The sequence below is a fragment of the Balaenoptera acutorostrata genome, chromosome 5, assembly GCF_949987535.1.
Source record: "Balaenoptera acutorostrata chromosome 5, mBalAcu1.1, whole genome shotgun sequence".
Classification (NCBI taxonomy): domain Eukaryota; kingdom Metazoa; phylum Chordata; class Mammalia; order Artiodactyla; family Balaenopteridae; genus Balaenoptera; species Balaenoptera acutorostrata.
Window position 1 is genome coordinate 130,577,725 of NC_080068.1, and position 26,061 is coordinate 130,603,785.

A 26,061-nucleotide genomic window follows, 5' to 3' on the forward strand; every position below is an offset into this window, starting at 1 on the left:
GATTGTGCTACTGGTGGGAAATCATCGTTGGATGTATTGATCTGGGGAGTCATCTGAAAGGCAATTGGAGACATAGAAGTGGATGTACTTTTCAAGGAGAGGTTATGTAGGGATGAGAGAAGAGAAACAATGATAAAGTCACAGGGAATTTCCACTATTAGGAATTCAAACTAGAAGGGAGATGGCTCCCAAAGGAGTTTGGAAAGAAGAGATTAGATATGAAGACAATCAGAAGTGGCCAGATCCAGATCCTGTCGTATGTTGCCCTTATGATTTCAGTTTTTTGTTACTTATTTTACTTTATACAAAACTCAGTATCCTACTGCATTTTTATGTAACCATCACTACATGTTCTGTCAATACTTTATTTCATGTTGATTTTCCTCCCATGCATGTCCCTTTCTTTATTAATGTTTAATAATATAATAAACAAACATGGACTAACATTTCATGTTTGAAACATTGACAATAATATACCTGTGTACTACTCTTCCATCCCATCTCTCTGACTCACCACACCTAATATAAGCACAATTCTTTGCATTTTCATATAGTTTTATCACTATATGTATACATATACCTGCTAAATGAATTTTGTAGTAACTTTTTTACTTTAAAGGGGCTATAAGTAATCTTCGGAGCTTGCTTTTGCACACAGAATTATGTTGTTAAGATTCATCCATATTGCTGTATGTAGCTGTAGTCCGTTCATTTTTACTGCTCTATAATATTCCGTATATGACTATGCCACACTTTATTTTCCTGTCAAAGGTCATTTAGCCTGTTTCCAGATAGTTCAGTCTATTTTGAATAGTGCTTCTATGAACATTTTCGTACATGTCTCCTGGTATATATTGCAAGGACTTCTATTGGGTATATATCTACTTATATTGATTTAAAACTCTTTCTGGGGACTTCCCTGGCAGTCCTGTGGTTAAAACTGTGCTTCCACTGCAGCGGGCGTGGGTTTGATCCCTGGTCGGGGAACTAAGATCCCACATGCTGCGCCGTGCGGCCAAACAAACAAACAAACACTCTTTCTGTGAAGCATAGCACATTAGAATGGCATTAGGTGAATTCTGGTTGTGGAAATTCAAGTCTAAAATAATCAACATCTTTTCCTAAAGTGAACAGATTCACATACCACGCTAGGAGCCTTATAAAGTGCCCACATCTAGGTAAGGGATATTTACCAAATGTTTTCTTGGTGAGCAAAATTATAAGCTGGAGTTGGTCACTGATTTTTTTCCACTGACCCAATTTAATGTCAATGCTATTTTCGGGATACAAAAGGAAAACTGAGGGCCGGAGGCAAGGAAGAGAGGTAACAGGTTAACTGAAGCTTAGCACTGCTTGGCAGCTGGTCCAGAAAAATTCACCTTCATCTCGTTTGAGGGTCCTCTTACCCTCCCTAGCAGCCCTCCTTGTGTGAGAGTGAACAATATGAACAAAAAGAACCAAGGAAAAGGGCTCTGTCAGATTTGTTCACTCAGAATCAGTTGATTGTCTGCCAAGAAAAGTTTCTCATCTTCAAGAGGTTCTGAGCTTAAAATTCTCATCTCTTTGTGAACACACAAGAAAGAACTCTTCTCTGGTCAGGGATCCTGCATGTGTGTATGTGTGTGCGCACAGGCACAGACAGACGTGCAAAGGAAAAGTGAACACTGGACAGACACGGAAGCTATACTGCCATTCTCTTTATTATTGTCTTCTATTTTCTGAGGTGTTACAAATATATTTTCACTTAAATAGAAATTGTTACTATAACCTAAATAGCAATAACCTTGTTGCTGAAACTTCCCACTCATTTTTACTTGTAGTAACCATACCTTGAAAATCTATGTACATTTTTAACTCAAGCCTCCTAATTTCCTGCTTTAACCAAGCATCTTTGCCTTTGTGCCCAATGACGATTTGCTCCCTTTCACACCCATCTCGAAGGGTGTCATGATGAAAGGGAAAGAATGGTTATCTAGTTATAAATGGCTGCAGAAACAGAGGACCATCCAAAGGGGCCAATGGAATTAGCAGTGTGATGTGAGCCATATTACCTTACAGTGAGGTCTTCTTTGACAGGACCTTAGGGAAGAATCTTGTGGTCTCTAATTTCTAGTCATTTACTGTACTCCTTTTCTTCTTGGAAAATAGATTTTTTAAAAAGTTGAATAGTATACGAATGGCATGCATTTAGGTGGAACACAGTGCCAAAGCATTACCAATTATTCGAAGCCCACACACAAAACATACGTAATGAAAGTATTGTTTCTGAATTGCCGTGTGCATTCTACAAGGAGATATCTAAATCAAGATGGAAACAGCAGAGGTTTCTTCCTTCTTTGGACAGTACTGTAGGGCATAAGAAGCAACTATAGCTCTTTTCCTTACTATGTCAAACGAGGATGCATTTCCCAATTTTTTTTTAATACCCCCATCAAAAGGGCTAGATGTAAATTGTATCCAATTAAGGTCTGTGCTTACAGGTACATTCCTGTAAAGTGGATGTTATTTGGAAATTCTTTATGTAACCCCTACTCAGCATTTATCTAAATATATTGTTAATATTTAAGGTTTTTAGACTCAGTCCTATGAAATAATATTATCGTTGCATGTTCATCCACCTCCAGTTTCCTGTAACAAAACATGAAAATTTGACTGCAAATATGTAGAGTAGAAAAGGTGAATTCCTCTTGTAGAAAGAGCATTAACTGGAGCATTCTGATTCTCGCTGAGAAGTAGTACAGCAATTTTTTTTACAGATAAAAGAACCTCTTATCTTATGAAGAGCTGCATTAATTACAGCCTGAAATTCTGTTTCACGCATCCTGTTTCAGAGCCAAGGAGAGAGCAGAAAAGATGTTTGCTGTTGGAAGTCTATACTCCCATTTTCTTTTTCTTGTAAAATAGCTTTCTGAAAGGTAAATAGTACACAAATGCCATGAGTTTAGGTGGAACACAGTGCCAAAGCAATACTAATTATTCCAACAACAGCAGTAGCTATAACTTTAAAAACAAAAAACAAATTCCAATGTTATGAGTAACTTTGCTGATCATAATAAAAGAAGATGAAATTTAATGTCAATAGCAGTAAGAGTGTAGGAGGTAATTCTATTTCATTTTCTTTTCAGACAAAACAGAAACAGGACGTGGTGGTACAAGCAAATGGAAAAATCCAGGTAATAAAGAGTATAGACGTATCTTTGATCTACCTTGAGGCCAAAAGCTTTGGATTTAGAGCTATAAAAGGAAGTTAGGAAGTTTTCATTTTCTGGAATTATGTTAAGACCTATAGTTCTTCTTATTTCCTCACATTACCCTTATTGGGTGATAATGATCCACCAAATAAATGGATATATAGGAGGGATGTGAGAATAATCTATTGAGCTGATGTTCTCTATGACAGTGATACTATTGTACATGCCAAGTTCACCAATACCTACTTCCTGTTTTCTTTGCACCTCTTCTTGAACTTTGTCCCCTTTCCTATTTACCTCCAATGATTGGTTTAAGTCCAACTTGGTGTGCATACAAGCCTGCTATATAGTGGTGCTGCCTACATGCTCAGGGTTGGGGAAAAATTCTTTCCTCATTTATTTACACATCTATAAAGAAGCCAGGATATTCTTATGCACTGTTACTATAGACCACATTTTCTATAACACATCCAGGAAAAGGATCAGGTCAAATGGAATACTTATAAGATATGAAGGAATTTAAAGTAGCAGCAGGCAAGCCTAATTCTATCAGATAAAACACAAATAACAATCGTATTACTCTTCTGTAGAAGTCCTAGGTAAATAAACATGTTGAGTCCCGGTAAAATAACCAAGTCCAATATGGGATTGAGAGTCACCATAGTAAAGCCAGTGCCCTGAGGCGCTCAGAATGAGTTCACATTTACAAATGGTGTCGCCTGATGTAGTAGAAAGAGCCCCACAAACCTAGATTTGAGTTTCAGATCTGCCATTGATTGGCTGGTGACCTTGGCCAAGTGACCTTCTGATCCTCAGTACTACCCCACAAAGGGGAAAATGATACTTAGCTTGCTGAGCCATTGGTAAGGGTAGATATATTGTACAAAGTGTCTGGAAGAGTGCCTGGCACATATGGGCTCAAAAGTAAGCTGCTTTTGTTGTTACTGTTATTAAGCATCTTGGCACACTGCTTTTCTATCAAATGCCTCTACTATTATAATGAACATAAAGACCCCACTGAACCTGAAATAATAACTAAAATAATAAAATGCCTTACATTCAGAGAACAGTTCTGATCCAAAGCACTTAAAACCCTCCTCTCTATTTCTCCTCTGATTAGTTTTGTAAAGTGAAAGGAATGAGGACATCCAAGTACCGGTGCAGGGGTAGGATGGGATATCACTGCCTGGCCACTTTCTAGCTGCACCACTTTTACCAGCCAAGCCAGGCTAAGTGAAGGAACAAAATGGCACCAAGAGGAAGGTGGGCAAAAGGAAATAAGGAGTGAACTCTTCACATCTTAGGCCACCAGGGATGTCTCAAAGGATCCCATCCACTACAAAAAATGCAAATGAATTGGAGTCACCTGAAAAAAAAAAATAAAGAATTTGGAAAATGAGCAATTTACACAGAAGCTAAGAATTGAGGCAAAGATGTGGATTCCTCTCAAATATCATTTAAAAAAATTTTGTCCAGAATTAGCCCAGTCATTGCTTCCGTTCTCAGCTTTTCTCAAGCTGTCAAAAGCAAGCCAAACTTAGTGCTAGTTCCTTCAGGTTTCTTGCTGGGTGCAAAATGATAGGAAGCCCTTCATCTCCTTCCTGGTGTTGCAATCCTTTCTCTTTGCGATAGCTTCATCCACTAACGGCCTCACGCCAACACTTTGCCTACTATTTTCTTCTCTGTCTCTCCTTCCCCTGTGGCCACTTGGCCAGCTTGCCAGCAGTGGATTGGCCCGGAGCAGTAAGCCGTCACGTGCTCGACTCCCAGCCTCTGTGAAGCACCCACGTCTGAGTTTTCCATGACGCACCTCCTGCCGTCACACTGGCTCTCAAGTAAGTCAATGGTCAAATCTTTTCCAAAAGTGGTTTTGACAAAGAACAGCTTAAATCGCCCAAGATGTTGACAAATGGGCTGTTATCTAGGAACGCGAGTAAAGCAACCCATTTGAACGACAAGAACAGATAAGGCCCACCTCTTTGTCTCCTTGCCTTTTTTACACTGATATTCCTGTGGAGACAAAGGAAAAGAAGAAAAGGAAACAAAGGCAGATCTTTAGCGCTGGCTGTCCCAGGGTTGATTAGGATGCTGATCTGTGTGGCAGGTTTCTAGGTTCTCACCCAACTTCTTGGCTGCTATTCAAAGGATTTAACAGTGCGCTTTGTAAATAGTGGTGTACAAAGCCAGTCTAAAAATAGTACATTTCCAGGGTCTGAATTGGGTGAGTGGAATGAGTGGCAACGGCTGTATTGTACAAGACAGATTACAAACAAGTTACTCGATGGTGCTTGATATGCAGGGTTATTCACATGCTTCATCTGGCTTCGTTAAATAATGCAAACACATTTACCAACGTGCTTGATCGTTTTGTTTATTTGTGCTCTGGAGAGCTTGTGTGTGTTTATGACCGACAAATGTACACGTTCTATTTTCTGACAATCAAACAAAGCTCTCCCGATGAGGTAAACAGCTGAGTTAAATAGTGGAGCCGACACTACTGAGAATCGCTGATGTGACACTATGGTGGTTGTTAATGACAGGTTTCCTGCTGCGCTTGCTGCCCTAAAGGATTTTTGCTGAAGGTGGGAATCAACAAGAGGGTCTGATGACTAGGGGGACTGCTAGGTCTGACTGAAATCTCTCTGGAAACCATGTGCGTGAACGCTTGCGCCTCGCTAGTAATTTTTCACCGAGGAAGCTACTGCGCTTGTTCTTCCTCGCCCTCGCTCCTGTGGATGGGCTGTGTGGACCACGGAGAGTAGAACAGTCCTTGCTGTTGCCGACTGCAGAAGGCAGGTCCCAGGTACCTTTCACAGAAGACTCAGGCTCAGGGAGAATCCCAAAGGAACTTGCAATAAAAACTTAATTTTCTGAAATGAGATGCTGGGAATGTGTTTTGCAGTCATCTGAAAGCAAAAGACCCCGCTTCTATTTTCATCTGTAAGTGGTGGTTGTTCCTATATATGTTGAGGAGAGAAACGTTCTCTTACCAAACTACAACGTAATTATTGCCTCCATAAATAATTGTCTTCCAGGCAGTTTGGAGATGCTTTTATTTAATACAATGTGGTAACTCTTAGGTGAAGTCCTTGATTGTTCTGGCAGGTCGATTTCCTCGTAGAAGAGAGAAACTTAGAATAGGGACAGCTCTTGAAGGAACTGGACCAGAGAAATACATTAAAGAGGATTAAAACAAAAACAAAAAAAAAGAAACCCAGGCTGCCACTTTAGCAAACATTTCTCCTACCCAAATTTCATGCCTTTAACTTGATACAGTCTTGGGTCTGATGGTCTGGGAATGTACATTTTGACACTCCGTTCTCCCCTACTTATGTATGACTTGGGAAGGGTACAGAAATGATTTGACCCTCCAGTTTCCTCCTCCATAAAATGGTGAGAATAATACCCATCTCATTGTGAGGACTGAATCAGGTAATGTAAGCAAAGCACTTGGCCCATGATAGTAAATACGAGGCAATTAGACAGCATTCCTGGACATGACCTCTCACCTGCCTAATAACATCCTAGTCTCCCTCAAAATACATATCATCTCATAGGCTGAACACAATGCAAATGCCTAATTCCTTTTGAGAATTACCACCATCATCATTGTTATTATCCTCTTTGTTGAATGAACGGTCCAGACAGCATTAAATCAGAATTTCCTGGCATTTCCCTCTTTATCAATAGCTACGTGATATTGGGTGTTAATATTTCTTTAGAGCTGCCGTGGAAGATAACATAAACCATGATTTGGGCCGTTCTGGAATTTCCTCAACCTGGCTTTTTATTTCTTATGCAAAGGAATTATGCTTTTTTCCCAATAAGGCAAATATTTGTTTACATCCCTAAAGAGTCAGAAAAACAACATAGATTTCATCTCTTGTTTGAGACTGAATTTTCCAAACGATTGAAAGACTATAACTGAGTAGACTTTTGGGGGGCACACCCTCAGGCATGAGCAAAGTGAGCTCTGAAAGAACCTGATGAGTTATGGAAACATGAAGAGCCAAATAACATCCTAAAAGTCGTGGTCACAGCAAAAATATTTACCCACAATGTTTGTGAAGTTAAGAAGGACATATGAGGTAGCTCTATAAATGGAAAAATCAAACTGTGTAATGTAGGTGGTACCTCTGCTAGTAACTACTTTCAAGATTGGCTTTCAGTATCTATACTACAGTGTTTTAAACTTTTCTACAAAGAAGGATCACTTTATGTATAGTGATCATTATCCAAAGTTAACTAAAGTTCCTTATAAACAAAATCTCAGGCAAATATATGAAAATATCGGAATTGACCTTTTTTATACAATTTTCACATCACTATACTTAAAAATCATACTGAAAAGACAAAGGATTTTGAAAATTGTCCAAATTTCATTTTCACTGGCCAAATTGAATTAATTCCTCTGTTTTCTCTTCAGAGGGGCACAATTGTGCCTCTAAGGGGCTTCTCTTCTCAAAGGGATAAAAATGCACAAACACAGCAACTAAAAGAATGACATTCAATTCATCTGAGATTTGTTTTGCTTTTCTGTTTTATTGTAAGCCTATCTACTAATGTGCTGACCGTGTTCTAGGCATTGAGAGGGATTAAAAGCTGTCACTGTGCTCATGGATCTTGTTGAGGGAGAAATGACTCTCATCTAAAAATTACTCAAGGCAGTGTCCATAAGTCCCCAATTAAATTGAGTCAGCCGCTGATATAATGGCAGAGATCAACAAGGCTGTGTATGGTTAACAGCAGGTAGGCTGGTGTGGCAGAGAAGTGGAATTTAGTAAAGGTAGATGAGGGTGGCTATTATGGGCTGAATTATGTGCCCCCCAATTCATATGTTGAAGTTCTAACCCTTATACCTCAGAATGTGGCTGTATTTGTATATAGGGTCTTTAAAGAAGTAATTAAGTTTAAATGAGGTCATCAGGATGGGCCCTAATCCAATATGACTGGTATCCTTCTAAGAGAAGATTAGGACACAGACACACTCAGAGGAGAGATCACGTGAAGACACAGGGAGAAGATGGTAATCTGCAAGCCCTGAGGAGAGGTCTCCAAAGCAACCAACTCTGCTGACACCTTGATCTCGGACTTCTAGCATCCAGAATTGCAAGAAAATAAGTTTCTACTGTGTGAGCCACCCAGTCTGTGGTACTCTGTTATGGGAGCCCGTGTAGAATAATACAGTGGTCTTGAAGGATGAATGAGATTTATTTAGGTCAATAAAAGAGGGAAAGTGGGTGCTACACTTCTGTCTCTCCTGTTATTCAATATTTGCATTTTATTTTCCTTGTTCATGTCCTTGTCCTACTATTAGGTGTAGAAGTTAGAAGATAGTGGGGAGAAGGGAGATGGGAAAGGAATTCGGGAAGGGAGAATTGAAAGCAGAGAAAAGAGACTCTTTGGTACCAGACTTGTGTTTTACTAGAGACCATCAGGTATGGAAAAGCAACAAAAAGCAGCAACTATAAAAGCAGTGAGCAGTTTTAAAACTAAGGGATGGCGTTAAGAATAAGGAACTGTAGAGTGTTTAACAAGGTTATCAAAAGTCTGAAATTTATCTGCACTCAATAAGGAGGTCTTTATTGCTCACTTGTGGCATCTTGATAAGTTCAACCTCTATCTTCTAATGATAAATTCCAATATTATCATTATAGTTATGACTTATTTGATATTTATAACACCCCAGGGTTGCCTACTTGCCACATTATTTTTACACTGTTGAGATACATTTTTTTTACAATGGATATAAATGATGTAAATGTAATATGGAAACATTTATATCAATAGTAAAGACATGGCTGGGCTACTTAGTCAAATAGGACTTGTCACTCAAGCAATTCTCATTACCCATTAAATATTTCCCAGTGATTGAAGGGTTTTCAGTTGGTTGAGAAACGTAATAGAGACAAATGCCAGCTTGTGAAGATAAAATGCTGCCTCAAATCTAAGCTGTTAATGTAGGAAGACCCTGAAACTTATCTAATATATTCTACCACCTGGACACAATTTGTTTTCAGTGATGATGTCAAGAAACTTGTGTTTAAATGGCCATGTGCATGTCGTTGTTTCTTAAGGAAAGAGCTTATGTTTGGCCTAAGCTCCTGTGAGTACTTTAGTCTCAGTAGTAAATTTAGAGAAATGTTTCTTTCTTAACAATTTTGCAAGTTGTGTTGGGGGATGGGCAGGAAATAGAATTACTGAGGAAGGGTTTTATACTCTGATCTACACTATGAGGCAAATATTTGGTATGGTGAACATTTCTCCCTTCAGAACTCTCTTTTCGTTCTCCTAAGGATCAAAAGGCCTGGGTGCTTTCAGAGGTCCCTTTCTGGCCAAGGCCTGTGGGCTTCCCATAAGAAGTTCTTGCCATGGGCGGCTTGCAGCCTCTGGGGGTCACGCGAGGCCCTGCCTCAACCTGCTAGCTCTGCCTTGCATGCCCACTGTTGTCCTCCCTTTGGTCCAGATTCATGCTCTCCACTCATGGAGAGCTTTGGTCTGGATACTTTGACCTTCTTCAGTTTCTGGGCTGAAGCGCCACTTTAATCAGCTTCGTATCATCAGGGACAGTATTCTTTACTCTCGTGCCCAGCTGCAGTTCCAGAAATTCCTGGCTGAGCCACTGCTTTCCCAGGAGAAAGAGGTGATCATATAAAACATTTGAGTGCTTTTCTTTGTGTCTCTGTCAATAGTAAAATGCTCAGTAAACATTTACTGCATGAAAGAAAAAAAAAAAGATAAGAAGGAAGGAAGGAAGGGAAAGGAAGGGGGAAAGGAAGTTAGAAAGGAAGAAAGAAGGAAGGAATAAATGTTGCCTTTTTGCACAATTGCCACACTTGGGAACGTGGTCTGCAGCAATAGGAAAAAGCCAGCTAAGCTTCTGTAGCAATTCTGTTCTTAATATTCTCTTTGCCCACTAGCCTCAACCGTTACCTCCTAACCCACCCACTTCTGTAGGGAGTACTTTTCTCCATAGAAGGATTGTTCCTGTCATCGTATCACCAGATACAAGGGATTTTCCAAGGGTAGAAAGAAACATTTCAGAGAACACAGCAAGAAGTCAAATTTAGGAAGAGAAGGAAGGTCTAAAAAGTACACGGCCTGCCTTACTTATCCTAGTGGTATTATTATTGCCAGATCCTGTGTTAATCCTAATGATTTCATTTCAGTTATCAAAGGGCCCTACATGCCACAGAATATCTGAGTAATTTTCCCCAACTCTTCTCTTAGATTCATCATATCTGATATGAGAGGAAGGAAAAAGAAAAATAATACCCCCATTATGTGGCAGATACTGAGCTAGGTACCTGTGGAAAACACATTTTGGAATGTCTACACAGCCCACAAGGATCCCCTGAGTACACTGCTCACCACGGGGTCAGCCCCTTCAGCCCTGTTTATGCTGAGTCTACACTCCACGGTCCCAGCCACCATCCACTCATGCCACAGGGAACTCTTGTCATAAGGTAAAGGATCAGATTCCCTTGTGAGACTTTAGAATTGGAATTATGGATTCCCACTACCTCTGTGTTGGTGTCTTGGAAAGAGATACATAAACTCAAAAGCTATGGGTCTGTCAGTTCTGTTGGCTTAGTGGAGAGAAAGCCAATCCTCACAAAAGGAGAAAAAAAATCAAACATACAAAGAGAAGCTACAATGGTTCCTGATGATTTTTTATGTCTCGGCTACAGCCTTATTATAAGGCTTAGCTGAATTCTTGACTTTAAGAACGAGGGGATATCAGTATAACCTTATAATTAATTTTCTCTCTGTCTCAATCTCTCTCACTTTTTTCCTTAAACCAGCTCAGGTTGGTTTCTGTTGCCTGGAATGAAAGGAATCCTAACTAATAAAGCGATGCACATGCTTTACCTTATTTAACATGATTTTCACAACAGATCTGTGAGGTGTTTTCTTTCTCTATTTTACTGATGAGGGAACAGGAATTAATAACTAAGTTGCCTAGGCTTTATGCCTCATGAATTTCAGGGATGACATTCAAACCCAAAGTTTGTGGACTCCAAAACCTGAACTTTTTCCACCTCCTTTGGAGGTGCTCTGGCGGCTGGGAAGATCTTCCGCCATGACCTCAGAAAGACACTAAAGTTTTGTAAACCTTGAGGTAACAAAGATTCCGAGGATCACAATTGCCCCCTGGCTCCTGAGTCCCTGGCAGGACACCAGTTTCTGCCTGTTCTGCCTGCCCCTTCGCGGCAGGAACACAGACTGTGCATTCTTCTAGGGCTGGAGGAGAAGCTCCCAGGCTCCACGGGGAGCAGGATACCCCACAAAAGAAAAAAATCAAGTCTACAAGGTTGTCTGTCCTTTGGATATGTCCTCTGACCTCTAATAGTCAGCAGGGTGCTACAGCACCAGGCGTGTGCCCTGCAAGGTGTCTCCCCTTGTATAAAGCTCAGAACACTCCTTCCACTGGAAAATGTGGCCAGGATGCGTCAGTCTATTCTTCCCCAGGAACATAGGGTCCTTTTTCCTTCCACTGAAAGCTGTTTTCTGATTCATTTGGTGATTAATTGTTTGGAATTCATCGTTCAGATCCTGTTGGGGAGGTGAGGATGCTGCCCTTCTGGGCCCTGGGGCCTGTGTCTGGCCAGGGAAGTGCTCTGGGGCTCCTGTCTTGACCAGGGCCTTTGATACCTTGCTATTGGCTTAAGAACCTGTTAAAGACATGGACATAGTTCCCCGGTCTTCCTAATGACTTGAGTGATCATTAAATGACTATTTTGTGCTCAGAGTAGAAATAGAAATTATGATTCTCTTTCCATGGACCATAAGCCCATGTATCAGGGCCAAGTTCTTGGTGTTGGAATTCTCTCCTTTCTGAGGCAGATCGAGTGTAGCTCCATGAAGTTGGTAATTGATTTTTTTCTCCTCTGTGATGAGTCACATGGCCATGTGATGACTGCTGGGACCACAGTAGCCTGGCTGAGGTTTACAAAAGGGGAATAATAATTAAAATTTGGAGATCACTCTCCACTCCCATCTTCATTTTCAGTTCCCTCTATCTGACAAAAGTTTGTTGGCAAAGTGGTGGCCAGTTCAAGAATTTGGATTAGTTGTTAATGTTCCACTGATAGTTTTCTTTTTTTTTTTTTTTTTTTTAGTATTAGTTGTTTTGTTTGTTTTTTTATACTGCAGGTTCTTATTAGGCATCAGTTTTATACACATCAGTGTATACATGTCAATCCCAATCGCCCAATTCAGCACACCACCATCCCCATCCCACCGCAGTTTTCCCCCCTTGGTGTCCATATGTCCATTCTCTACATCTGTGTCTCAACTTCTGCCCTGTAAACTGGCTCATCTGTACCATTTTTCTAGGTTCCACATACATGCATTAATATACGGTATTTGTTTTTCTCTTTCTGACTTACTTCACTCTGTATGACAGTCTCTAGATCCATCCACGTCTCAACAAATGACTCAATTTCGTTCCTTTTTATGGCTGAGTAATATTCCATTGTATATATGTACCACATCTTCTTTATCCATTCGTCTGTTGATGGGCATTTAGGTTGCTTCCATGACCTGGCTATTGTAAATAGTGCTGCAATGAACATTCGGGTGCATGTGTCTTTTTGAATTACGGTTTTCTCTGGGTATATGCCCAGTAGTGGGATTGCTGGGTCATATGGTAATTCTATTTTTAGTTTTTTAAGGAACCTCCATATTGTTCTCCATAGTGGCTGTATCAATTTACATTCCCACCAACAGTGCAAGAGGGTTCCCTTTTCTCCACACCCTCTCCAGCATTTGTTGTTTGTAGATTTTCTGATGATGCCCATTCTAACAGGAGTGAGGTGATACCTCATTGTAGTTTTCATTTGCATTTCTCTAATAATTAGTGATGTTGAGCATCTTTTCATGTGCTTCGTGGCCGTCTGTATGTCTTCTTTGGAGAAATGTCTATTTAGGTCTTCTGCCCATTTTTGGATTGGGGTGTTTGTTTCTTTGATACTGAGCTGAATGAGCTGTTTATATATTTTGGAGATTAATCCTTTGTCCGTTGATTCATTTGCAAATATTTTCTCCCATTCTGAGGGTTGTCTTTTGGTCTTGTTTATGGTTTCCTTTGCTGTGCAAAAGCTTTGAAGTTTCATTAGGTCCCACTTGTTTATTTTTGTTTTTATTTCCATTACTCTAGGAGGTGGATCAAAAAAGATCTTGCTGTGATTTATGTCAAAGAGTGTTCTTCCTATGTTTTCCTCTAAGAGTTTTATAGTGTCCAGTCTTATATTTAGGTCTCTAATCCATTTTGAGTTTATTTTTGTGTATGGTGTTAGGGAGTATTCTAATTTCATTCTTTTACATATAGCTGTCCAGTTTTCCCAGCACCACCTATTGAAGAGACTGTCTTTTCTCCATTGTATATCTTTGCCTCCTTTGTCATAGATTAGTTGACCATAGGTGCGTGGGTTAATCTCTGGGCTTTCTATCTTGTTCCATTGATCTATGTTTCTGTTTTTGTGCCAGTACCATATTGTCTTCATTACTGTAGCTTTGTAGTATAGTCTGAAGTCAGGGAGTCTGATTCCTCCAGCTCCATTTTTTTGCCTCAAGACTGCTTTGGCTATTCGGGGTCTTTTGTGTCTCCATACAAATTTTAAGATGATTTGTTCTAGCTCTGTAAAAAATGCCATTGGTAATTTGATAGGGATTGCATTGAATCTGTAGATTGCTTTGGGTAGTATACTCATTTTCACAATGTTGATTCTTCCAATCCAAGAACATGGTATATCTCTCCATCTGTTGGTATCATCTTTAATTTCTTTCATCAGTGTCTTATAGTTTTCTGCATACAGGTCTTTTGTCTCCCTAGGTAGGTTTATTCCTAGGTATTTTATTCTTTTTGTTGCAATGGTAAATGGGAGTGTTTCCATAATTTCTCTTTCAGATTTTTCATCATTAGTGTATAGGAATGCAAGAGATTTCTGTGCATTAATTTTGTAACCTGCAACTTTACCATATTCATTAATTAGCTCTAGCAGTTTTCTGGTGGCAGTTTTAGGATTCTCTATGTATAGTATCATGTCATCCGCAAACAGTGACAGTTTTACTTCTTCTTTTCCAATTTGTATTCCTTTTATTTCTTTTTCTTCTCTGATTGCCGTGGCTAGGACTTCCAGAACTATGTTGAATAATAGTGGTGAGAGTGGACATCCTTGTCTCATTCCTGATCTTAGAGGAAATGCTTTCAGTGTTTCACCATTGAGAATGATGTTTGCTGTGGGTTTGTCATATATGGCCTTTATTATGTTGAGGTAGGTTCCCTCTATGCCCACTTTCTGGAGAGTTTTTATCATAAATGGGTGTTGAATTTTGTCAAAAGCTTTTTCTGCATCTATTGAGATGATCATATGGTTTTTCTTCTTCAATTTGTTAATATGGTGTATCACATTGATTGATTTGCGTATATTGAAGAATCCTTGCATCCCTGGGATAAATCCCACTTGATCGTGGTGTATGATCCTTTTAATGTGTTGTTGGATTCTGTTTGCTAGTATTTTGTTGAGGATTTTTGCATCTATATTCATCAGTGATATTGGTCTGTAATTTTCTTTTTTTGTAGTGTCTTTGTCTGGTTTTGGTATCAGGGTGATGGTGGCCTCATAGAATGAGTTTGGGAGAGTTCCTTCCTCTGCAATTTTTTGGAAGAGTTTGAGAAGGATGGGTGTTAGCTCTTCTCTAAATGTTTGATAGAATTCACCTGTGAAGCCATCTGGTCCTGGACTTTTGTTTGTTGGAAGATTTTTAATCACAGTTTCAATTTCATTACTTGTGATTGGTCTGTTCATATTTTCTGTTTCTTCCTGATTCAGTCTTGGAAGGTTATACCTTTCTAAGAATTTGTCCATTTCTTCCAGGTTGTCCATTTTATTGGCATAAAGTTGCTTGTAGTAGTCTCTTAGGATGTTTTGTATTTCTGCGGTGTCTGTTGTAACTTCTCCTTTTTCATTTCTGATTTTATTGATTTGAGTCCTCTCCCTCTTTTTCTTGATGAGTCTGGCTAATGGCTTATCAATTTTGTTTATCTTCTCAAAGAACCAACTTTTAGTTTTATTGATCTTTGCTATTGTTTTCTTTGTTTCTATTTCATTTATTTCTGCTCTGATCTTTATGATTTCTTTCCTTCTGCTAACTTTGGGTTTTGTTTGTTCTTCTTTCTCTAGTTTCTTTAGGTGTAAGGTTAGATTGTTTACTTGAGATTTTTCTTGTTTCTTTAGGTAGGCCTGTATAGCTATAAACTTCCCTCTTAGAACCGCTTTTGCTGCATCCCATAGGTTTTGGGTCGTCGTGTTTTCATTGTCATTTGTCTCTAGGTATTTTTTTATTTCCTGTTTGATTTCTTCAGTGATCTCTTGGTTATTTAGTAACGTATTGTTTAGCCTCCATGTGTTTGTCTTTTTTACGTTTTTTTCCCTGTAATTCATTTCTAATCTCATAGCGTTGTGGTCAGAAAAGATGCTTGATATGATTTCAATTTTCTTAAATTTACTGAGGCTTGATTTGTGACCCAAGATGTGATCTATCCTGGAGAATGTTCCGTGCGCACTTGAGAAGAACGTGTAATCTGCCGTTTTTGGATGGAATGTCCTATAAATATCAATTAAATCTATCTGGTCTATTGTGTCATTTAAAGCTTGTATTTCCTTATTTATTTTCTGTCTGGATGATCTGTCCATTGGTGTAAGTGGGGTGTTAAAGTCCCCCACTATTATTGCGTTACTGTCGATTTCCCCTTTTATGGCTGTTAGCATTTGCCTTATGTATTGAGGTGCTCCGATGTTGGGTGCATATATATTTATAATTGTTATATCTTCTTCTTGGATTGATCCCTGGATCATTATGTAGTGTCCTTCCTTGTCTCTTGTAACATTCTTTATTTTAAAGTCTATTTTATCTGATATGAGTATAGCTACTCCAGCTTTCTTTTGATTTCCATTTGCATGGAATATCTTTTTCCATCCCCTCACTTTCAGTCTGTATGTGTCCCTAGGTCTGAAGTGGGTCTCTTGTAGACAGCATACATATGGGTCTTGTTTTTGTATCCATTCAGCCAGTCTATGTCTTTTGGTTGGGGCATTTAATCCATTCACGTTTAAGGTAATTATCGATATGTATGTTCCTATGACCATTTTCTTAATTGTTTTGGGTTTGTTTTTGTAGGTCCTTTTCTTCTCTTGTGTTTCCCACTTAGAGAAGTTCCTTTAGCATTTGTTGTAGAGCTGGTTTGGTGGTGCTGAATTCTCTTAGCTTTTGCTTGTCTGTAAAGCTTTTGATTTCTCCATCAAATCTAAATGAGATCCTTGCTGGGTAGAGTAATCTTGGTTGTAGGTTCTTCCCTTTCATCACTTTAAGTATATCATGCCACTCCCTTCTGGCTTGCAGAGTTTCTGCTGAGAAATCAGCTGTTAACCTTATGGGAGTTCCCTTGTATGTTATTTGTCATTTTTCCCTTGCTGCTTTCAGTAATTTTTCTTTGTCTTTAATTTTTGCCACTTTGATAACTATGTGTCTCGGCGTGTTTCTCCTTGGGTTTATTCTGTATGGGACTCTCTGCGCTTCCTGGACTTGGGTGGCTATTTCCTTTCCCATGTTAGGGAAGTTTTCAACTATAATCTCTTCAAATATTTTCTCTGGTCCTTTCTCTCTCTCTTCTCCTTCTGGGACCCCTATAATGCGAATGTTGTTGCGTTTAATGTTGTCCCAGAGGTCTCTTAGGCTGTCTTCATTTCTTTTCATTCTTTTTTCTTTAGTCTGTTCCGCAGCAGTGAATTCCACCATTCTGTCTTCCAGGTCACTTATCCGTTCTTCTGCCTCAGTTATTCTGCTATTGATTCCTTCTAGTGTAGTTTTCATTTCAGTTATTGTATTGGTCATCTCTGCTTGTTTGTTCTTTAATTCTTCTAGGTCTTTGTTAATCATTTCTTGCATCTTCTCAATCTTTGCCTCCATTCTTATTCCGAGGTCCTGGATCATCTTCACTATCATTATTCTGAATTCTTTTTCTGGAAGGTTGCCTATCTCCACTTCATTTAGTTGTTTTTCTGGGGTTTTTTCTTGTTCCTTCATCTGGTACATAGCCCTCTGCCTTTTCATCTTCTCTGTCTTTCTGTAACTGTGGTTTTTTCTGATAGTTTTCTTAAGTACTTACAGGGAAAGGTAAAGCAGACTAAGATTAATGTTAGGTTAATCTCACTTTAGTACCTGGCAGAGAGCAGTCTCTGAATAAATGTTAGAAGGATGAATTACATAATAGATTATAAAACATTGAATAAAAAAAGAATCTGTGGTACATCGTGATGCTCAATGAGAGACAGAGATAGGGGAAGTGATAGAGAGAGAGAAGGAGAAAGAGGAAGAGAAAATTCTTATCTATAGAAGAATAACTGTTAATAAAAAAGAAGGGATTGGATTCGAAAAAATCACTATTTTGCAATCCCAGTGTAATATTTGGTCCAGGCAAGGATCATCAACAAATGCTAAAGCCACTGGGTGAAGGGTTGTTAGGAAAGAAGTTATTCACAAATCTCAAAATACCAACTACCAGATCACTTATTAATTACCAAGGGGAAAGCATATCTTTGTAACAGAAATATAGCAAATAACATTTTAACCATGCTGTTTCTCAAAACATCACCAATAATGGGACAAAGTGACATTATGTCTCTCCTGACATGATACAGTCTGAAATATGCAACCATATCACCTGTTAATTTTTTTTCAAAAATATTTCAACTGACGCTAATTATGAGGAAACTATCACACAAATTTAAAATGTTAGACTTTCTACAAAATAAGTGACCTGGACTTTTCCATAAAGGTTGATCTCATGAGAAATGAACAAATTAGGGAGCTAGTTCTAGATTAAAGAAGCCAAGGAGACATAACCAAATCTAATGTGTGAACCCTGAATGGATCCTAGAGTTTAAAAAAAATTGTAAAGAACATTTTGGGGTCGATTAGGGAAATTTAAATACAGAGTATACTTTCATGATATTAATCAATGTTAAACTGCTTATGTGTAATAATGGTCCTCAGGTTGTGTAGAAGAATGCTGTTGTCTTATAAGATACATCTTTTTTCTTTTTTTAATAAATTTTTCTTTTTATTTATTTATTTTTGGCTGCATTGGGTCTCTGTTGCTGCGCGAGGGCTTTCTCTAGTTGTGGCGAGTGGGGGCTACTCTTCGTTGCGGTGCGCAGGCTTCTCATTGCGGTGGCTTCTCTTGTTGCGGAGCACGGGCTCTAGGCACGTGGGCTTCAGTAGTTGCAGCACACGGGCTCACTAGTTGTGGCTCGTGGGCTCTAGAACACAGGCTCAGTAGTTGTGGCCCATGGGCTTAGTTGCTCCACGGCATGTGGGATCTTCCCGGACCAGAGATTGAACCTGTGTCCTCTGCAATGGCAGGCGAGTTCTTAACCACTGCACCACCAGGGAAGTCAAAGATACATCTTAAAGTATTTAGGGATAAAGTGTCATGATGTCTGCAATTTATTTTCAAATGGTTCAGCAGTAAAATTATACATATGGTACGTATAGTGTGTGTGTGAGAGAGAGAGAGAAGGAGACAGAGAAAGAGACAGAGAGAGAGAGTAATTGGAGCAAAATGTTAACAGTTGTTGAATCTAAGTGAAGAGTATATATTGATTGTACTATTCTTTCAACTCTTCTCTGGGTTTGAAAATTTTCAAATAAATTACAGGGGAAAAAGGAGTAAAGAACAGACTGACTTTCACCTTATGAAGGAGTTAGAAAACCCAGGTAGTTCTTTTCCTGAAATAGGTGAGAGAAATTGGAAAGTTAGGCAGAATAAATAGGAAATAGAATCATAGAATGTTATCAGTTGAAGGATCTTTGAAGTCTAATGTTCAGACTGATTCTGAGAAATAATCTGCAAGAAAAAAATTTTCTGGCTAAATAAATTGGGGAAATAAGGCATTACTCTATTCTCTCTCTTTGGAGAATCACAATGAATATTATTAGGACGCTAAAGTTCTGAGTAAGGAAATGTGTTTAATGTTGTTTAATGTCACAATTCCAAAACTTATTTGACCACAGAACCTCTTTTTTAAAACGTAACCCCCACTAATTTCCTCAGAAACAATGTTCCCCAGAATAGACCTAGAGAAATCCTGATCCAGATCAACACCCTAATTTAACAAGGAAAGAAACAGAGACTCGGAATAGTTGATTTTCTCAAGGTCACAGTGGAAGAGCTGGACCAAGAACTCAGGTTAGGAGAAAGGTGATACAAAGACACAAATGCTTGGTGGCATTCACAGAGAAGGGAAAAATGTTTCTTATAAAAATCTTGCTGACTGAAATAGTTAACATCATTTCAACCAATGAAAACCCCATATTTTATCCCATTTATAGAAGTCCTACATATAGGGTCTGTTTTGCAAACATGACACCTTTGTTTATAACCGTGGAGACACATGTTGTTTGCTCCTAATATCTTACCAGACGTGAGAAAAAGAATGTTACAAATATAAGTTTCATTCTAGTATATGGACTAAATATTGCAGGGAATTGTGATAGAATCGCCCTGTCTTAAGTTACACTGTTTAACAGTAGTGATGGGCTAAGTGGGGAAAAACTCCATGTTTTATCGCTTTACAAGCCAACCACATTAAGAACATACATCTGCTTTAAGACTACACCATTTCTTTTCTAGTGCCCGAGCAGATTTGCTCTGGGCTCAAGCAGTTATCAAACCCGGCTCTGTCTCTGATAGCTGCAGTTTGCATTCGGATCATGAGCGCAGCCCTGGTGCAGGACGGCAGTCTCAGTCAACAGATGTCAGCTCCCCTTGGAAAGGCGCTGCTCTGTCTCACAACCAGCAAAGAGAACTGAAGGAGTTCCCTTCCCTTTAGGGCTTTTATCTCTCTAGTTAATAGGGGATGATGCTTAGAGCAGGCAATTCTTGAGCAGTAAATCCAGACAGCAAATAAAGCAAGAGGAGAGGGAAGAAAATTACAGTGTAAGAAGTTTTCCTTTGTTTACTATGTTTAATTGGGATTCCACACGTGAATGAAGAAGAGAAGAGGTTCTCTCCCAGGGTGACTGGGAAGGAGAAGAAGGTGGGTTTCCTCTGCCTGTGTGCTTTTTAATGTGCAAATTAGTCAGAGCCTTTCTCAGCCTGGGAGAGTTTGTAGCTCTGAGTACAGGGCCAGTGTCTCAGTGGGTGCTCAGTAAATATTAACTGAAGAGGAGGATGGCTTTGAGGAGTGGGCTTAATTGTATTCTCTCAGGCGCAGCCCTCTAGATGCACACAAATGACCCCTTCAGTTAATGAGAAAGGTCTCTGTTCTCTCATTCATCTTCCACCTTATCTGCAGACTCCCTCCCAACCCACCCTGCCGTCTGTACTCAGAGACTGATGAGAACAAAAAGGGAAGCGTGGAAACAACAGCTGCTGCAGCCTCACTGCGTGTGTGGTCTCCTCCACACGACTCACCACTGTACCCTTCTTGAGCTGGCAGCAAGTGGAAGGGGCTGAAGGAATCAGCTGGAGAACTGGGTGGGGACTGCAAAAAGGAGCATGGTGTAGAGGATTGCGTTACCATTCCCAGCAACTTACACTCCTTCTAACAGGATCACACAACTTGCAGTGCCTCCTATGGGGGAGTAGACAGTTTCCGCACCTTTGATGTCAGGCTTGGGCGTGTGAGTACTTTTGCTAATGGTATGTGGGTAACCTTGACTGTGCCTCATCCAAGTGAAAGCTCTAAAAGCCTGCTATGAACTGAATGTTTGTTCTTCTCCCCCCAAATTCATATGTTGAAGCGCTAACCCCCAATGCAATGGTTTTAGGAAGTGATTAGGTCATGAGGGTGGAGGCTTCATGAATGGGATTAGTGCCCTTAGAAGAAGAGACATGAGAGAGATGATCTCTTTCTCTCAGCCATGTGAGGATACAATGAGAAGACAGGTGTCTATAAGCCAGGAAGCAGACCCTCACCAGACTCTGAATCTGCTGGTACCTTGATCTTGAACTTCCCCACCTCCAGAACTGGGAGAAATAAATGTTTGTGGTTTAAGCCTTTCACTCTATGGTATTTTTGTTATAGCAGCCTTAATTGACATAGACAGACTCATTGTATATTTCCATCAGCTCTCTTGCTATTTTCTCTTTGTCATAGAGTGGCATGTCCAAAAATGGACTACTCTTTAAGCCTGGATCTAGAATGAAGAAAACACAAAGACAGTTTTGATGCACATGTCTTCTTCATTACAGATCCCAGAAAAAGCCTTTGCAGTTTTAACTAAAATTTGGGTGAGGGGTGGATTGTTTGTATAGCAGCAGAGCTGACTGATTCATGCTATTTGAGTGGAATAGAAAGACGAAGTTAGTGACTTGAATATTCCATCAGTACTGGTCTTTACGTGTCAGGCTGCCAATCTGTGATGAATAATAAAAGCTCCTTCAGCCCTTGTACCTGCTCTATTGACGCTGCCGCCACAGCCTCCTTGAACTAAATAAAGTTGTATGATATTGCATTCCAACTGCCAACAGATCAAGCAAGGGGCTTCTGTATTAGAGTGTGCTTCTCCAAGGTTAGAGAAACCTTAGCTTTCTCCAGAGACCTGTGTGAAAGGCATTGTATCTTTCACTTTTCTGAACCGCAATCCAGATTAGCCTCAGTACCCTCCTCCAACACTAGGGGTACCAACAACCTTCCAGGAGAAGCAAAGGGGCCTATGGGAGAGTAGCGTGATGACATGGATAACTTTGACTCATTTGTGCTTTGCCTTAGTATATATGTTCTTTCCCCAAAGCATTTGCCTAGTGTAAATTATAACTAAATACTGACTTAGGCTAAGGTCCTAAACAGAGAACAGCTACCTAAAAATAAAATGTTTATGAATTTGAATTCAGTTATAGCTTTGTGTTAATTTTATTAGGGATCATTATTTGTTGGTTTACGTTAGCACTATGCCTTTCTAAAGATGGTTGGATGAAAATTTTGAATCATACAGCCTCTTTCAGGAACTCTGACCATAGAATTCTCATGCTCTTGCTAAATTTAATCGGATTACATATTACCAATAGGTTTTGATAGCTATCATAAAATAAGGAGTTCAAACCAACAGATGATTGTAACTGACAACAGGAATGTAACTGGGAACTTTAAAAATATGCTAATGCTTATCCCTGTATAGAAATATTAGTCTAAGTTCTTTCTGCGACATATGTGTATGTGTTTATAATCTATTTTTGTAATAGGGTAAAAAAAAAAATCAGCTCCAAAAATATCACTCTCCCCTTTGACATTTATCAGTGATAGCAATAATGTCAGGGAACATTAGTATACTGAAGAAGTACAGATATAATGCCTAAAGCATACCTCTGGGTTTTACTTTAAAAGCATTTGATACGTATCCTGAACACTGGCCTAATTTTAATGATGTTTTAGATCAAATTCCTACATACTGGATGGTGACTATATGTTGAGGTCTTGAATCTGGTCCTATTCATCTTTGCAGACTCAGGAACTAGCATAAAGCCACTAAATAAGAGGGCCTTAAAACATAATTTGGATAGACAGACAGATGCATGGATGGGTGGGTGGGTGGATGGAAGAATGAGTAGAAGAATAGATAGATGGGTCGCCTTTCCTCCCCTAGATGGGTCGCCTTTCCTCCCTCCCCCCCCCAAAAAGTAATAGTTTCTATGTTGATATTAATTTAATCAATTTCAGAAAGAAGGCCATGTATTCTTTTAATATAAGTAAGGTAAATCCAAATTAATATAAATTAAATTGTGATAATCGTTATCATAGTAATAAATGCTTACCTGAAGGCATCTTTTGCTTTTAAGTGCTCCTCTTTGTTACTCCTGGAGGCTCAATGGTGATGGGTAATTTTCTTCATGCCCTCAGAGGTTCTCCTTGAGAACCCTTCCACAGTGACCCCACAACAAGAAAGGACTTCATCATGTAAGGGCATGTGTTTTGGAGCTCTTCAGTTACTCTAATGCAGCCACAGCGTGTAGACAAAAGTTTCTATCTTATTCCTGCAATCCCTTTTATAAGGAAGAACAAGGAACTTCAGATTGGAATATGATTTTCCTGGTGAGATTTGATGAGATCTAATTGTCTTAATGAGAGGCTGGTTTTCATAGCCCCTAGACCCTTTAGGTTTTATTCATAACTATTTGTCTCATCCTTGTTAAAAACTTCTAACTTCTTGCTCTGTGTATCCATTCTCCTCCCGAGTCCTTTGATCATCTTTACAATCATCACTCTGAACTCTTTCTCAGGTAGATTACCTATCTCCACTTCACTTAGTTCTTCTTCTGGGGTTTTATCTTTTTCCTTCATCTGGAACATATTCCCCTGCTGCCTCATTTTGTCTAAGTTGCTATTTGTATTTTTATGTATGTGGTGGGTTAGTTATGTTTCTTGACCTTGGAGAAATGGCCTTCTTTAGGACATGTCCTGTGTGTCCCAGCAGTGCACTCCCCTCTCATCACCCAAGCTATATGCTCTAGCGGTTCCCCCTAAGAGGGCTGCGTGTGTCCTTCTGTTGTGGCAGGCTGACTATGTGGGCAGTCTAGTAGGCTTGGTTGGCCCCTAGTCTGGTTGGTTGCCAGGCCCTGCCTTGTACAGGTGCTGCTGGCTGCTGTTTAGTGGGGCCTGGTCATGAGGCAGCTGGTTGCAGAACCCTAGGGGGCCGCGGGGCTAGTGTTGTCTCACTGATGGGCAGAGTTAGAGTCCTGACGACTCCGGGCTCTTGCCCAACCACTGGCAGGTGAAGCCAGATACTGGGGTTAGTGCCAGACTACTGGCAGGCAGATCTGGTTCCTGCAGTCTGGCTGCAGGCCCAGGGATCCCAGAGCTCGTTTCAGATCACTGTTTGTGCAGGGATGGAGGGCTCCTTACACAGTTGGGTATGGGGTCCAAGGTGTCCTGAAGGTTGCATTGGCCTGCTAGTGGGCAGGGCCAGGGCCCAGCTGGTCCCAGGGTAGGGTCTGGCCTGCTGTTGGCTGACTTGGAATGCAGGTTGTGGGATCATAGTTTTCTTGTGTTTGGTGCCTGCTCCCTGGTGGGTGAGGCTGGTCTAGAGCCTTGTGCAGGCTTCCTGGTGGGAAGAGCTGGTGCCTACCCAATGGTGGGTGGAGCTGGGTCTTGGCCCTCTGATGGGCAGGGCCATGTCTAGGAACATTTTTAGAGACGGCTGTGGGCTCAGGAAGTCTTTAGGAAGCCTGTCTGCTGATGGGTGGGGCTGTGTCCCTGCCCAGTTAGTTATTTGTCCTGAGGCATCCTAACACTGGCTCCGACAGGCTGTTGGGTGGGGCCAGGTCTTGGAGCTAGTGAGCCAAGATGGCAGCCGCCAGCAGATGTTCACATGGTTGGAAGTTCCCAAATATATCTGCCACCAGTATCTATGTCCCCAGGGTGAGCCACAGCCACCCTCTCCCATCCCCTCCCCACCTCTCCAGCAGACTCTCCAAGACCCGCAGGTAAGTCTGACCCAGGCTCTTATCAAATTACTGCTTTTGCCCTGGGTCCCAGTGCACGTGAGATTTTTTGTGTCCACCCTTTAAGAGTGAAGTCTCTATTTCCTCCAGTCCTGTGGGGCTCCTGCAGTTAATCCCTGCTGGCCTTCAAAGACAAATGCTCTGTGGGCTCATCTTCCTGGTGCCAGATCCCTGGGCTCAGAACTCTCACTCCTGTGGGAGAACCTCTGCAATATAATCATTCTCCAGTTTGTGGGTTGCCCACCCAGGGGGTATGGGATTTGATTATATCATGAGTCCACCCCTCCTACCTGTCTCGTTGGGGTTCCTTCTTTATGTCTTTAGTTGTAGAAGATCTTTTTGTGTATGATCCAGTCTTTTTCATCAATGGTTGTTTTGTAGATAGTTGTGATCTTGGTGTGCTCATGAGAGGAGGTGAGTTCTGGGTCTTTCTACTCTGCCATCTTGGCCACTCTCTCATCCTTGAAAGTAAGAACTTATCAAAGAAAATTATCACTTCCCTCCTTTGCAAATTCTATATTGGCCTTGTACTTCTCTCTACGTGTTGCCCTAGTTCTGTAGCGTTTGACCCCAGTCACCACTCTACCCTTCTTGAGCTTGAATCCTCCCTTAGCTTCCATGACCTTCCGTCCTTCTTGTTCACCACCTGTTTCCAAATCATTCCTTCTCAGAGTCCTGTTCATCATTCTGCATCCTGTTCATCATTCATTCTTTTTTTTTTTTTTTTAAAGCAAACTTTTTTTTTTTTGGCCACACCATGCGTCCTGTGGGATCTTAGTTTCCTGACCAGGGATCGAACCTGGGCCCCAGAAGTGAAAGCACGGAGTCCCAACCACTGGACCACCAGGAAATTCCCCCATCATTCATTCTTTTTTTTTTTTTAGATTAATTTTATTTATTTATTTATTTTTGGCTGCTTTGGGTCTTCGTCGCTACACGCGGGCTTTCTCTAGTTGCGGCAAGCAGGGACCACTCTTCGTTGTGGTGCACGGGCTTCTCATTGCGATGGCTTCCCTTGTTGTGGAGCACGGGCTCTAGAAGTGCAGGCTCAGTAGTTATGGCTCATAGGCTTAGTTGCTCCGTGGCATGTGGAATCTTCCCGGACCAGGGATCAAACCCATGTCCCCTGCATTGGCAGGCGGATTCTTAACCACTGTGCCACCAGGGAAGCCCCCCATCATTCATTCTTAAATGTTGGCCTTCCTTAAGGTTTGTCCTCAGTGCTCCTCATCAGGGCTCTCACCCACTCCCATGGTTTTAATTCTCACCTCTATACTGATAATTCCCAACTCTATATATCTAGTCTTGATCTCTCCTCAGCTCCAGACGTATAGATTCAAGTGACTACCAGATATCTACACA

General features: G+C 40.5%; 1 protein-coding gene across 1 annotated transcript in view; it reads left to right on the forward strand.

Moving 5' to 3' along the window:
* The first annotated feature begins 3,136 nt into the window (after positions 1-3,136).
* JADE1 (jade family PHD finger 1) overlaps positions 3,137-26,061 on the forward strand; it is a 198,574-nt gene continuing 175,649 nt past the window's right edge. Inside the window, exons 1-2 of the mRNA XM_057547482.1 lie at positions 3,137-3,173; positions 4,907-5,026. Coding sequence (XP_057403465.1) covers positions 4,993-5,026 — 34 coding nt within the window. The 5' untranslated portion in view covers positions 3,137-3,173; positions 4,907-4,992. The remainder of the gene's footprint in view (positions 3,174-4,906; positions 5,027-26,061) is intronic.